The 12761-nt window shown below is 38.9% G+C and overlaps 1 protein-coding gene across 4 annotated transcripts in view; it reads left to right on the forward strand.

The window, feature by feature from the left end:
* VPS13B (vacuolar protein sorting 13 homolog B) overlaps window positions 1-12761 on the forward strand; it is a 996761-nt gene that overhangs the window by 927698 nt on the left and 56302 nt on the right. For all 4 annotated transcript variants that reach the window (XM_075063129.1, XM_075063127.1, XM_075063130.1 and 1 more), the window contains exons 44-46: window positions 9454-9609; window positions 11802-12065; window positions 12536-12619. In XM_075063129.1, coding sequence (XP_074919230.1) covers window positions 9454-9609; window positions 11802-12065; window positions 12536-12619 — 504 coding nt within the window. The remainder of the gene's footprint in view (window positions 1-9453; window positions 9610-11801; window positions 12066-12535; window positions 12620-12761) is intronic.

The raw sequence follows: 12761 nt of genomic DNA on the forward strand, positions 1-12761 counted from the left end.
CCCATCCCCTACCCAACTCGCCCCACTCCCTGTCCCCTGACTCCCCCAACTCCATCCACCACCACCCCGACAGACCCCTGGAACTCATGCCTACCCAAACCCCTCCGGTCCCCATCCCCTGATGGCCCCCTCCAACAGCTCCCTGCCCAGCCCCTGCCTTATCCAACCCCTCCTCCCAGCCCCAGCCTGGCCCCCTTACCATGCTGCTCAGGGCAGCGTGTAAGGATGCCACACGGCCCGCTGGAGCTCGCAGCCCCCACTCCTTGCGGCTCAAAGCGGCAGGAGCTGCAGAGCTGCCCAGAGCGCTGGCGCCTGTGGCTCGGCATGCTGCGGCTCTGGGGGCAGCGGGGGGAGAAGCAGGGGAGAGGCTGGGGGAGCCTCCCCAGCTGGGAGCTCAGACGGGCCAGAGACAGGACGGTCCTGCGGGCCACATGTGGCCCGCAGACTGGAGTTGTTTGCCCACCTGCCCGCCCCTTTAACAGCCGGTTCTATACCGGCTTCTAAATTTAACAACCGGTTCTTGTGAACCAGTGGGAACTGGCTCCAGCTCACCACTGAGGATGAGGCAAGTTCTATAAAAATGAAAATGTTGATTAACATTGTGTTGTGTCTGAAGATGTAATTACTGATGTATTGTTGTTTAAATTTGAGAATAAGGTAGGACACAGAGTAAGGAATAGGTAGCACAAGTGAAGAAGGCCGAGTGTAAAGCTAGCTAAGGAAAGTGGGTTTTGAGAAAGGCTTTGAAGTAGAGAAGGGGGATATTTAGTGTGCTGAAAGAGGATGTTTTTTTCCAGGCATAAGGAGCAGCATGAAAAAGGATATGAAGGTTTGAGTGATGGAAGAAGACAAGGAGGAGCAACAAGGCAAGAAGAGGGTGCAGAGAATAGGGTATGAGACTAGGAGTAGACAGAAATAGCCTGAGGTGTAGGTGTAATTTTGCAGCACCCTGAAAGTGAGAAAGAAGAGCTTGATGTGGAAGAGATGGGGAGTAAGTGAGGGATTCTAGGAGGGGGTGACATAGTCAGAACTGTAGGAAAGGAAGGGGGTTTTTGTTTTGTTTTTAGCTGCAACATGATGTACATGTTGAAGAAAGGATGAGCTGAGAATCAGGATGGCTAAATAATCTGTAAGTACTTACATGGGGAGATTTCTGGTAGTAGGGGTTCTACAAGTTAGCAAACAAAGGCATATTAAGATCCAGTGGCTAAAACTTGAAGCTAGATAAGTTCTAAACTGAAAACAAGGCACATATTTTTAACAGTGAGCATGATTAACGTTGGAGCAGCTTACCTTGGGAAGTGACGGGCTGGCCCTCATGTTGATGTCTTTAAATCAACATTGAATGTCGTTCTAAAAGATTACATGGTCTAGTTCAACCAGAAGTTATGGGACTGATGCAGGAATTATGGGGTTGAAGTTCTGTGATCTATGTTATGCAACTGGTCAGACTAAATGGTCGTAATGTTCCCTTCTGCCCTTAACACCTATGAAAAACAAGGAGGTTACAGTAAACCAAGCAATCAAGAACCGTGATATGAACCATTGTAGGTAGGGATGTATCTCATATTCTGTTGATCTGTATGGCAGCATTATGTCTTGAACCTGAATTACTATGCAGGTTAGCAGTTTATGTAGTTCTAGAATACTTTCAAATGTTGATAAATAAGAAGTACAACTTTGAATTTCTTTTCTTGTGTGCATTTATAATATCAACCATAAGGTTGAATTGATGCAGTCTGCATTTAAGGACTTGATCACATGATCATTTAAATCAATGCATATTTTGCCATTGACTTCAAGGAGAGAACAGTCAGGCCTTTGATTATTGGTAATATGTGTTTATTTTTCATTAAAATATTGTAGTTTAATATTCCTAAATGAACTATATATAATTTAAATGACTATTACTATATAATTTTGGTTTGGTATTCACATGGTTTGCATGATGTTTCAGTGAATATACCATATAAAGTATTGTACCTATCTACACAAATTTTAGCAACACTTTCAGTTTAATATTGGGATAAATATAAAGTTTCTTTTCTTCTTCCTTCTTTAGGTAGTGTGTTCGCAAAACAGACCTTAAGCTGTAACTTTATAAATGACTTTTTTTAAAAGGTATTTGTAGATTTGGAAAGTTCTATTAAGAACCTCTTCCTCTTTCCCTGAAGAAAAAAAATGAAGCCAAAATGTAACTTATGCATCTTCTCCAACAAAATAATAATTCATCATTACTTATTTCCAAGTTGCTATTCTTTCAGGTACTAGGTTATGTCCCATAAAGTCTAAGAGGATATACTGTACTCTGTGGGTTCAAACATATAGAAACTGTGACTTCAAACATCAGTCACTATCTGGAAATTTTCCTGTTTAATTGCTTAGGGATGTTACAGATTCTCTGAACAACCTTTGGTACTTAACTTAATCCTCCCCAGACCATTTACAGAACAACAGCAGGCAAAATAAAGCTTTATTTTATTTTTACACTATTTAAGTAGTGTGAAATGTATTGTCAATTCCACTTGGGATTCCACATTCCAAATTAATGATTTAACTGGATTATATTTAATTTACTTTCCAGATAATATCTTGGACAGATAACGATTTTTATTACCCAAGAAACGTATGGCTCATCGTAATTTTGTTCATGTTTCTTGTTCTTAACACTCTGCTGATCTAGAAATGTGGGGTTAGATTGAGCCTGTTAGGCACAAGCTGTGTGGAGCCAAACAATGCCTCCTGGAACTCTCTGGTGCACAGGAGGAGTGTACCTGCTGAGCCTACAAAGTTCAGCCTATACTCAAGTGTCCAGCTTGAAGGGGATGGGGTCCATGGTCCCATTCTCCTCACTTCTATCAGAGTAATTTGCACCACTAGTGATGCTAGCAAGAAACTGTTGCTGTGTTGTGGGATCCATAAAGAAAGAAAAAAACAGTCAATCTGCATTTCTGATGTAATGCACACTGGAAAAAAATAATCTCAACTATACATACAAAATGACGGGTTCTAAATTAGGTGATACCACTCAAGAAAGAGATCGTGAAGTCATTGTAGATAGTTCCTTTAAAATATCTACTCAATGTGCAGCGGCAGTCAAAAATCTTGACAGAATGTTAGGAACCAATAGGAAAGGGATAAATAAAACAGAAAATATCATATTCCCTCTGTGTAAATCCATGATACTCCCACATCTTGAATACTGCATACAGATCTGGTTGCCCCATCTTAAAAAAGATATATTGAAATTGAAAAACATACAGAAAAGAGCAACAAAAATGATTAGGGGTATGGAACAGCATCCAAATGGGGAGAGATGAATAAGATTGGGACTTTTCAGCTTGGAAAAGAGACGACTAAGGGGGAATATGATAGAGGTCTATAAAATCGTGACTAATGTGGAGAAAGTAAATAAGGAAGTGTCATTTACGCCTTCTCATAACACAAGAAGTAGGGGGTCACCAAATGAAATTAATAGGCAGCAGGTTTGAAAGAAACAAAAGGAAGTATTTCTTCACACAACGTACAGCCAACCTGTGGCATTCTTTGCCAGAGGATGTTGTGAAGGCCAAGTCTATAACAGGGTTCAAAAAAGAACTAGATAAGTTCATGGAGGATAGGTCCATCAATGGCTGTTAGCCAGGATGGGCAGGGATGCAAAACCATTCTCTGAAGTGTCCCAGAAGTGCCAGAATCTGGGAATGGGTGACAAGGGATAGATCGCTTGATGATTATCTGTTCTGTTCATTCCCTCTCTATCAGAAGACAGAATAGTGGGCTAGATGGACCATTCATCTGTATCAGTATGGTAGTTCTTATGTTCTTAAGTTAGAAATTCTACTGTTGCTGCAGCATTTGATTCACTCCTTACATTTTACCTTCCTTCAGTTTTAGTTTTTCAATGAGAAATATTAGTTTTACATCAGGTCCCTAGAACCCAGCTCTCTTCTTGGTCTTTACACTTTTCACATGTTTCTGTGGGACCACAACTTTTATTTTATCAGCAACACCTCTTGGAATTTACACCTTTTCCCATGCCACTGACCAAGTCATTACTTCCCTTGAGCAGCTCATGAGAGGTCAAAAATTCATTTAGTACCCATTGGGATTGACTCACAATAAGTATCCCAACAAATGGCTCATAAGTCAAATTATCGTTCAAAAGCAAGTTTAGTTATTTAAGCTAGAAAATAGAGAAAATATTCAAATAAACTGAAACAGAATAAACTTGACCACATCTACAAGCTATGCAAAAATCTAATTTACAATCTCTAGGTTACAAGCATTAAATTATACCTACTTGCAATGTGGAACATGCTGGCTGGGCGAAGCTGCTTCAGCAATACCTCTTCCTTAGCCATGTTTCTCATCCCTTTCCTTGGTCTCTTTACCTGGTCATGTGACTGCTTTATTTATCTAAATCTCACCCATCTCCCTCATTACTGGCTGAAAACCCTTAGTAAATTGAGACAGAAGAGGCAGTGGAGGGAAAATGAGGGGATGGGGGTTGTAAGAAACCTCTGAGAAGAAAAGTGATAAAGATAGGAAGTCCAGAGATGACAAAGGGGCAGTAAATAGGAGTAGTTCTTACATGGTCTGTTGGACTGCGTAGAGGCCACCGAACACATTATGTGCCTCCTTGATTTTCTGTCTTGAGACAAATCTGACATGTTACATGATAGAATGTTTGTGAGGGGGTTTGTGACCACTGAAGCATTATGTATGCTGAGCTTCATCTCTCTATTTATCTATTTAACACTTTCTTGATGAGGCACCCTATTATTGATGATATTTTTGCCATGTGAGCTTCAAGTTCTTTCTTGCCAAAAGAACTGAGGTGAAATAACTGACAAGCTTGATTGGGTGGGTTATCCACTAAGATGGCAAAGCCTGCAGCATGTTCAAAAATGACAAGAAAAAGAATTGTGCTTTTGCCCCAATTAATTTTCAGGCCAACTTCTGCCATTGAGCTGTCCAGGGCAACCAGCTCGTCCATTATTGATTCAACGACTAGCTCTGTGTTGTCAGTAAAATTGACATTGGTAAGGCTGTTATAATCAAAATGAATGCCTAAAATGTGTTTATTATTGTCTCTGACAACACTGAGAAGTTCGGGGGCGGCAACACATGCTTGTTAATTCCTAATCTAATTCGAAAGAAGGCATTTTCCCATTTACAAGAAAGTTGCTTGAGGAGTCATCATATAAAAGAAATAACATTCTAAAGAGCTTGTTGGGGAGGCCAGCAAGTTTCAAGATCAGACAAAATGACTCCATGTCAACAGTCAGATGTGGCCTTGATATCCACAAATGTAATGTGAATGGAGCACTTGAATTCTTCTGAATTCTCGATAAACTGGCATGCTCTGAAAATTAGCTCCATCATTGAACAGCCAGAAGTGAAGCCAGTTTGTTGTGGTCTTCTTGTGTTTCTTAAGATATCAGTGGCTTTGGCCAACAAGACAGAAGCAAAAACCTTCCCCAAGATAGATAGAAGTGTAATGCTACGATAACTGCAACAATCTCATTGCTGCTTTTATGTTTATTTTTGAACAAATATGGGTAGTTAGAAACTCCTTTTGAGCCTTATCCTTGATCAAAGGAGAAGGGAAGGAAGGAAAGCTCTGAGGAGATGGGGAGAAAAGCCCTTAGGAAAGCATTAGAGGAAGGAAGACAGTCCCAATAGCCTGAGCAGCAGGAGGGCAGAAATGGATAAGTGGAAGTGGGTAAGGAAAAGGAGGGGAAAGACGCAGAAAGAGGTCAGGAAGCAAAAACATGTTATAAACGGTCTTTAAAATTTCTAGTCTCTGACTTTTCAGCTCTTTGATTTATTTGATCCATTGTTTTGTTTAATGTTGTGATGAGATAACATGTTGTGCTCAAAAAGATTTCTGAACTTTGCAGTAGTGCTGATCAATCTACTGACATGACTGTTTTACCCAATAACATCTAATATTTTAAGAACATTTTCTAATTCTCATTAAAAAGACCAGAACAGAAACCATTCCAAAAAAGAGGATAATGATATTTCTACTCCTGTCAAGTGATATTGTCCAGCTCTCGTTTAGTGTATTTTATGGGTTCATTCAGTCTCTTCAGAAATTTTACCATCACAATTAAGAGTTCAGTTCAAATGGAATGTCAAATTTGTGCCCTTATGTTATTTGGCTTTCTTTATGCCCATGACGACTCTCATTTGCCCTTCTGTAGCACTGATTTGGATGGCGAATGCAGCCTTCTCTATGCCACTTACCTAGCACAAACAGCTTACTCTGCCTCCCCAATATCAGTTTCATTTGTTTTTGAAGCAGTAACCAGTAATGACTACAAAATTAATAGTCCAATATCCCAGTACAGATCAGTCTAAGCGAAAAACAGTATTTATCAACATATAGATAGTAGAGAGAAAGCACAGATGTCAAAACGATGATAAGTTCATGCACATTTGAATAAATACAACAAAGTATCTTAGATTGGCTCTAAACTTTGAATTACAGAAGGATTACTTTGGTCAAAACATCTTTGAACTCTGGTCATCATGTTCCTGCCGACACTTCTTTTCCCTTTTAGTGGCAACACCTCTTTTCTCAGAATGTCTCTCTGCTACTTCTCTATCTGCTTTTATAAATCCCCTCGTTCTTAAACAGAATTGCCAAAGTACACTTAGCATTTGCTTATATCTTGGTGGGTGAAGGGAGTTGTCTGGTAATTATTCTGCCAATACACCTTTTGGTCAGTTCATTAAGATTAGGACAGAGCAGGTACTAAGTGTCTAATTAAACATCCTTTCTGATATTGGCTTATGCTAAAATAATGTGTTTTCCTGATTACTTGATTTTCCAGAATGACATCAGTCTCTGTTTCCATCTTTTTACATACATAGCACTAGAGGCCTTCATGTTTTGAAAATGATTCCAGATCTTGCTTTTCAAAGAACCTCATGAACAAGGTTTTAAAGGTAGACAGACATATAATACAGACTACTAGTATTAATAAGTCATGAAGACAGGTATATTAGGTAAAAATTAAAATAAGATACCTGGGTTATTCCATGTCTCTTGGTAGTATTCACAAATATATGAGTGATTTGGCTTGAGGAAAAGTTACTATGCAATTAGAAGGATAATACACCAGTCTGTTCCTCACTTTTCTTAATCTTTTTTTTCTGAACCATAGAATCAAATGCACATAAATCTTTGTGATACACAGAAAATTACCAAGTCAACATTCTGTGAACTAGTGACTACTAAATGACAACTGACAGCATATTCCTTGGTGATATTCAGTTAGTGAACAAGTTACTTATACAGGACAGGAGTCATCTTAAAGTTGGGGTTATAAGCAAATGCTAATTATTAATTACATCTTTATGTCTGGCATCTGTATTTGGCATGTATTTTGAGTATATTCTAACTGGGACTGACTCTTTAGTACCTTTTTTCATTATTTTGTTATCATTTCCAGCTATTAGTCTCTCCAAAGTAAACAGCATGCTTGTTTCTTTTAGTTTTTATATGCCCAGCTGCTTCTGTAAGAAAGTGAAATGGTTCCAGCCACTACAATTATTTTTCTTTTTCTGTAACTACTATTTAAATATAAAAGCTACCAGGAGCTTTTATGTCATGGAGTACACTTTGCCTCAAGGTACTTTTTTTTTTTTTTTTAAAGCCATTAAGCCTTCTTCTAAGGTGAAGTAATTTGAATGGGAATGCAGCAGTCATTTCTTGAGTGATTCAGAAGCCACTCACTGAATGGATGTTTTTGTTTTTGTTTTGTGTGTAATCTTGTGCTGAGGACACCACAAATTATGAAAAGGCTACTGAGTTGTAAAATCTTAGAAGGCGGTTACTGTGGCTGCTTTCTAAAGGTCAAAGTAGAAAGCAGTCCTAAGACACTGCAAAAGAATATCTGGACAATCATTCAGCCAACAACCCTGACGTATAGACTTCACAATCTCCCTTTTTCAATTGTTTTTTAAACATGTCAGGACATAATATTTACAGCTTTTATTTTTCATTGGTACAAGTAATTATACTATGGGCCTGCTCCTGCTTCCAATTAATTAATGACAGAACTCTCATTGACTTCCGGCCCCAGATGCCCAAATACAAAGTGCAATTCAACCTTGCACAGAGAGTTTTCATAAAGCCTTTGCACAACTATTTTAAGGGCTTAAGTGGGTGCTTAGACTGTGTGCCGGCCCTCTGCAAAGAAATACTTATTGCTTTAATTGTGTATATGTAAACTCACATTCTTAACTTTGCACAGCCATGAATCATCTGTATAAAGCTAAATGGCCAGCTCCTCAGCTGGAGTAAACTGATGTAACTTTATTGACTTAAAAAGAACTGTATCCATTTTCATTAGCTGAGGACTTTGGCTCACAGAATCTCCATGGAATAGGGATAGGTACATATTGTGCTGAAAGACTTTTTGAACTATGAAATATTGAGGGCATGTCTTTAGAGTGCATTAGAGCGCACCAGCTGAGGTATAAATTCTAGTATACACAAGCATGTCTTGTACTAACTCTCTGTGTGGACCTGCTTGTGCACACTAAAAATTCCTTAGTGTACGTTCATGTAATCCTGCTTCAAATAATACTATGTCGATGTGCTCTAGAGAGCTTTGAGTATGTTCCAGCAAGGTCCATGTAGAGGGTTAGTATACAACATGCTTGTGGGCACTAGAATTTACATCCATATAGTGCATAGTGATGTACCAGGTAGACAAGTCCTGCGTTGCCTTAGAAATGGTTTAAGCTAACCAGAAAAAGGCATTCCTATTTCAGAATAAGAGTGACTACACGGGGACTGATACTGGTATAACTATATAATTATAATGGTATAATTATGCCTGCAAAAGCCCCTTGTCACCACTTTGATTCAATTGAGATGTTCCCCATTTCTAAGCAACATATTTAAATACTGATACATTTCATATACTTAAGAGCACTAGTGAGCTGCCCCCCCTCCCCAGATGGATTGGTTTGGAGGATTTTTGGGTGGGGGTAAGGGGTTTGTATTCATGAATGACAGCTTAAAGATTTTTTTTAAATGGCTTGTATCTGAATTACCTGCTAATTGTAAAGAGACTGGATTTCCAGAGCAATAAAGGAACTCTCTTATTTTCCTTGGCCTGACCTATAGTGTGCAGGGCCTCTTCTTAGCAAGTGTTGTGCTAGATCTTTACCATTCAAGAACGTAAATTATTTGCAGTAAACAGTATGGAAATTTATTGTGGAAATACTGTAATATAATCATTCAGAGTGTTACATTATTCTTTGTGCAGTCAGCAATTCTGAAAAATGGATGTTATACAGATTTCAATGAAAATATCTGCTTGGCATTTTTAAGTTTTATGGATAGAAACGTTTCCCAATATTGAAACTCATATTCTAGTGCAAACCTTTTTTTCCAGTTCTGCATTGAAGGAATTATTGTTTCCTCTCCAGCTGTTACACATCTGCATTGAAGGTTGGGGAAACTGGCGCTGGTCTGAGCCATTCAGTGTGGACAATGCAGGGACCTTTATCAGAACCATTCAGTACAAAGGCAGGACAGCATCACTTATCATCAAGATTCAACAGCTCAGTGGAGTGCAAAAACAAGTAAGTGCTCTTATGTACAGTATAGGGGAACCATTTTTAATCTGAGTAAATTAGATTATGCTTTTTACATAAATAATGAATAATCCATTTTTAAATTATAATATTTCCCTATAATTGTCGTGGTGCTCACTAATGCCATAATATTTAATGAGACTAGCAGGACTTATATTATAGAGATTATTTTAGGAGTTAATACGACTCTGCTGTAAGAATTCACTCTGGTATGAATCTTGGCACACAAAATCTTAGTCCTCAGCACATTTTTTACACATTTTGTAAAACATCCTTTTGCCTGGGTTTTAATTTCTAACGATGCAAAGTTATACAATTTCTGGCACATTTTTGTACTCTTGAAAAGTAGGAATGTGTTTTGTTTTTTTAAAAAGACGTTATTTATGTTTTTATTCAGTAGTGTGCCTCAGGCCCTTAGGTTATTGAAGAAGAGGGGGAAAAGAAATGACCGAATTAAAATTTCAAAAGGTGTGTTGTCCCTTTAAGGGCCAGAGAGCCAAAGAGTTACTTGCTATGGCAGTTTCATACCAGTCAGCCTGGGGATACTGACCCATTTCCCCCTCTTCCCCTGTCCTGGACCAGGCAGAGCAACACCTACCCTCTCACCCACAAAAGTAGTTAAAATACTAGATTTAGTCATGATCTGCTGTGGGCATAACACTAGACACTCCTTTTTCGATGGGCTGAGAATGAATTTTTTTCCCTCATCATGAAGCTGGCCAAGGTGAGGTGGGTTTTTTGCTTTCCTCACCTAAAGCTTCGTTGGGGCAAAAAATAAAATGGGGGTTAAGCTATGATGGCACAACTCTTTAGATAAGCATAGCAGGATGTCCAGTGCAGGTACTCTGTGGGGAAGAGATACGGTGATCAGCTCAAATGGATTGGTAAAGGATACAGAGGATGTATTCTTTAAAGGAACAGAAAGAGGAAGGATTCAGCGCTCCTGTGACTTGTACAGCAGAGAAACAACCCCTTCTCCTTTATGGCCCCTTTCCCCTCATTCAAGGGGGATACAGCTAGATCCCAGCAGCGGGCTGGCTGGGGAACAGGATGGGTAAAGGGGGAAAGCTGACAGCAGCACCACCACCCAGGAATATATAAATGATTATGGAATTACCTGCACTCTACAGTTTTATCTGCTGGGTACTTCCGAACGTTTAGGAATAAAGTTGCAGCCTATTTAAACTGCATCCACTGACTCCTGTTCTCCTTCTGGCATAGCCACACAATGAGCTACTGTACAGATGTTCTGCTATAACATGTTAATATATCTGTAATTATATTGTAATAGTTGTGCCTCAATTGGCAGAAGCCCGGGCATATGGTGCACATAACACATTCAGTCCACAGACATAGGAGAGCACCTTGTGTTACTCAGTAGTGGTTCATCTGATTTGGACAGTAGTAACTCAACCTGTTGGCCAATTTTTAGGTAGACATGTTTAATACACATAGTGTGGAAGGCCTCAGAGCTGGATCAAGCTTTGTTTTTTATTTTTATGTTTAAATGGGTGTTTAATTGCAGGGTAATTTTTAAACCTGTAAACATACTGCAGAAACTTGCTCCTTTGAGAAAGTGAACCCTAGATAGTGACCAGGATTTGGGGTTTCAATAGAATCCTTCAAAAGCCATTGCGGCTACAACTCAAAATATCCATAGCGATGACACCATATGCTAAGAGAACTGCAGTATATAGGGATATCAGGGGAAGGCAAAGATATAACTACAGCCACAGAGTGCAAGCCTTTAAAGTGCTCGATAGGAGTTGAGGACACTAACACCATACAGGTCCTTACCTGAATTTTTTGCATAATATCCATTTACATCAAATCCATGTTATTTTAGCATTGTTTGGGGTATCTTAATAATTATGTTTCTCTGGAATTATCGATGCATTTGGCTAGTCAGAAGAATATTGTTCTTTATAAATCAACGCACTGGTGGAGTATCTAAAGAGCCCACTCTCCATCATTTTCAGCAACTCTCAGAAACAAAACATTGCTTGGGTTTTTTTCCACTGTAGATTATTCTTGTAAAATTACTCAAGAGCAATTTAAGAACAATACAGTTCTAAGGTATTTGAAGAATCTTGTATCTTAAATTTAATTCCACAGTGACACCCTTTGAGTTTTCTTTTCAGAAATTGGTAATGCAGCGGTTGTCTATTTTTATGTTTTAGATCATAATCTGTGGAAGACAGATGGTCTGTAGTTATCTGGCTGACAGCATCGAATTGAAAGTGGTTCAGCACTACATCGGTCAAGATGGGCAGGCGGTTGTTAAAGAACATTTTGACTGCCTTGCAGCCACACAAAAGCTGCCTTCCTATGTTCTAGAAAATGATGAGCTGACCGAGTTGAGTGTGAAAGCTAAAGGAGATGAAGACTGGTCAAGAGATGTATGTCTCAGTTCCAAACACACAGAATATAGCACAGTCGTTCAGGTATGACGATAAATAGATGTTTGAGTATAGCATTTAAAAATTTCCACCTAAAACTTCCAGGTTCCTTTGCAAATTCCAGCTTAGAGTACCTGGTGGAAACCTCACAGCCTGATTATCCATGTTCATTCATTGGAATGGCACTTTCTTCTGGTCCAAACTACCTTCCCTCCTCTCATCAGTAGCAGATAGCTGATAGGGGAACTTCTGATTGCATCATTAATTATATTAGTCCTATTTGACCCCATTAGAGTAAAAATATATGGTATTACATACCTTAAATATGTTACATGTTTAGGATCCTATGTAAATTTAATGAAAGCGAGCAATGTTACTCTAAAGTGGTGAAGTGTTCTCTTCCCTACTTTCTGACTTACAGTAACTCAGAGTTCTAACTGATGTGATCAGATGTTTAGCTTTATAAGCTGAAAATAATCTTACTTAATGCTGTCTATTCATCTCTCTGTGTGCAGGTGCCATCTTCAAACAGTTCAATTACTTACGTGTGGTGCACAGTTTTGACAGTAGAACCCAACACTCAAGTACAACAACGACTAGTGAGTGCATTCACCATTCTCCAAATTCTGTATGGCTCTGTGGCCTTTTCGTGTTCTGAAATAAATTAAGGTCAGAATGACCCAGAGCAAAGATTTATTAACAGCTTGTTTCAGCAGCTGGAATAGAATTAACATTAAGTTA

The sequence above is a fragment of the Chelonoidis abingdonii genome, chromosome 2 (genome assembly GCF_003597395.2).
Source record: "Chelonoidis abingdonii isolate Lonesome George chromosome 2, CheloAbing_2.0, whole genome shotgun sequence".
In the NCBI taxonomy this organism is placed as follows: Eukaryota; Metazoa; Chordata; order Testudines; family Testudinidae; genus Chelonoidis; species Chelonoidis abingdonii.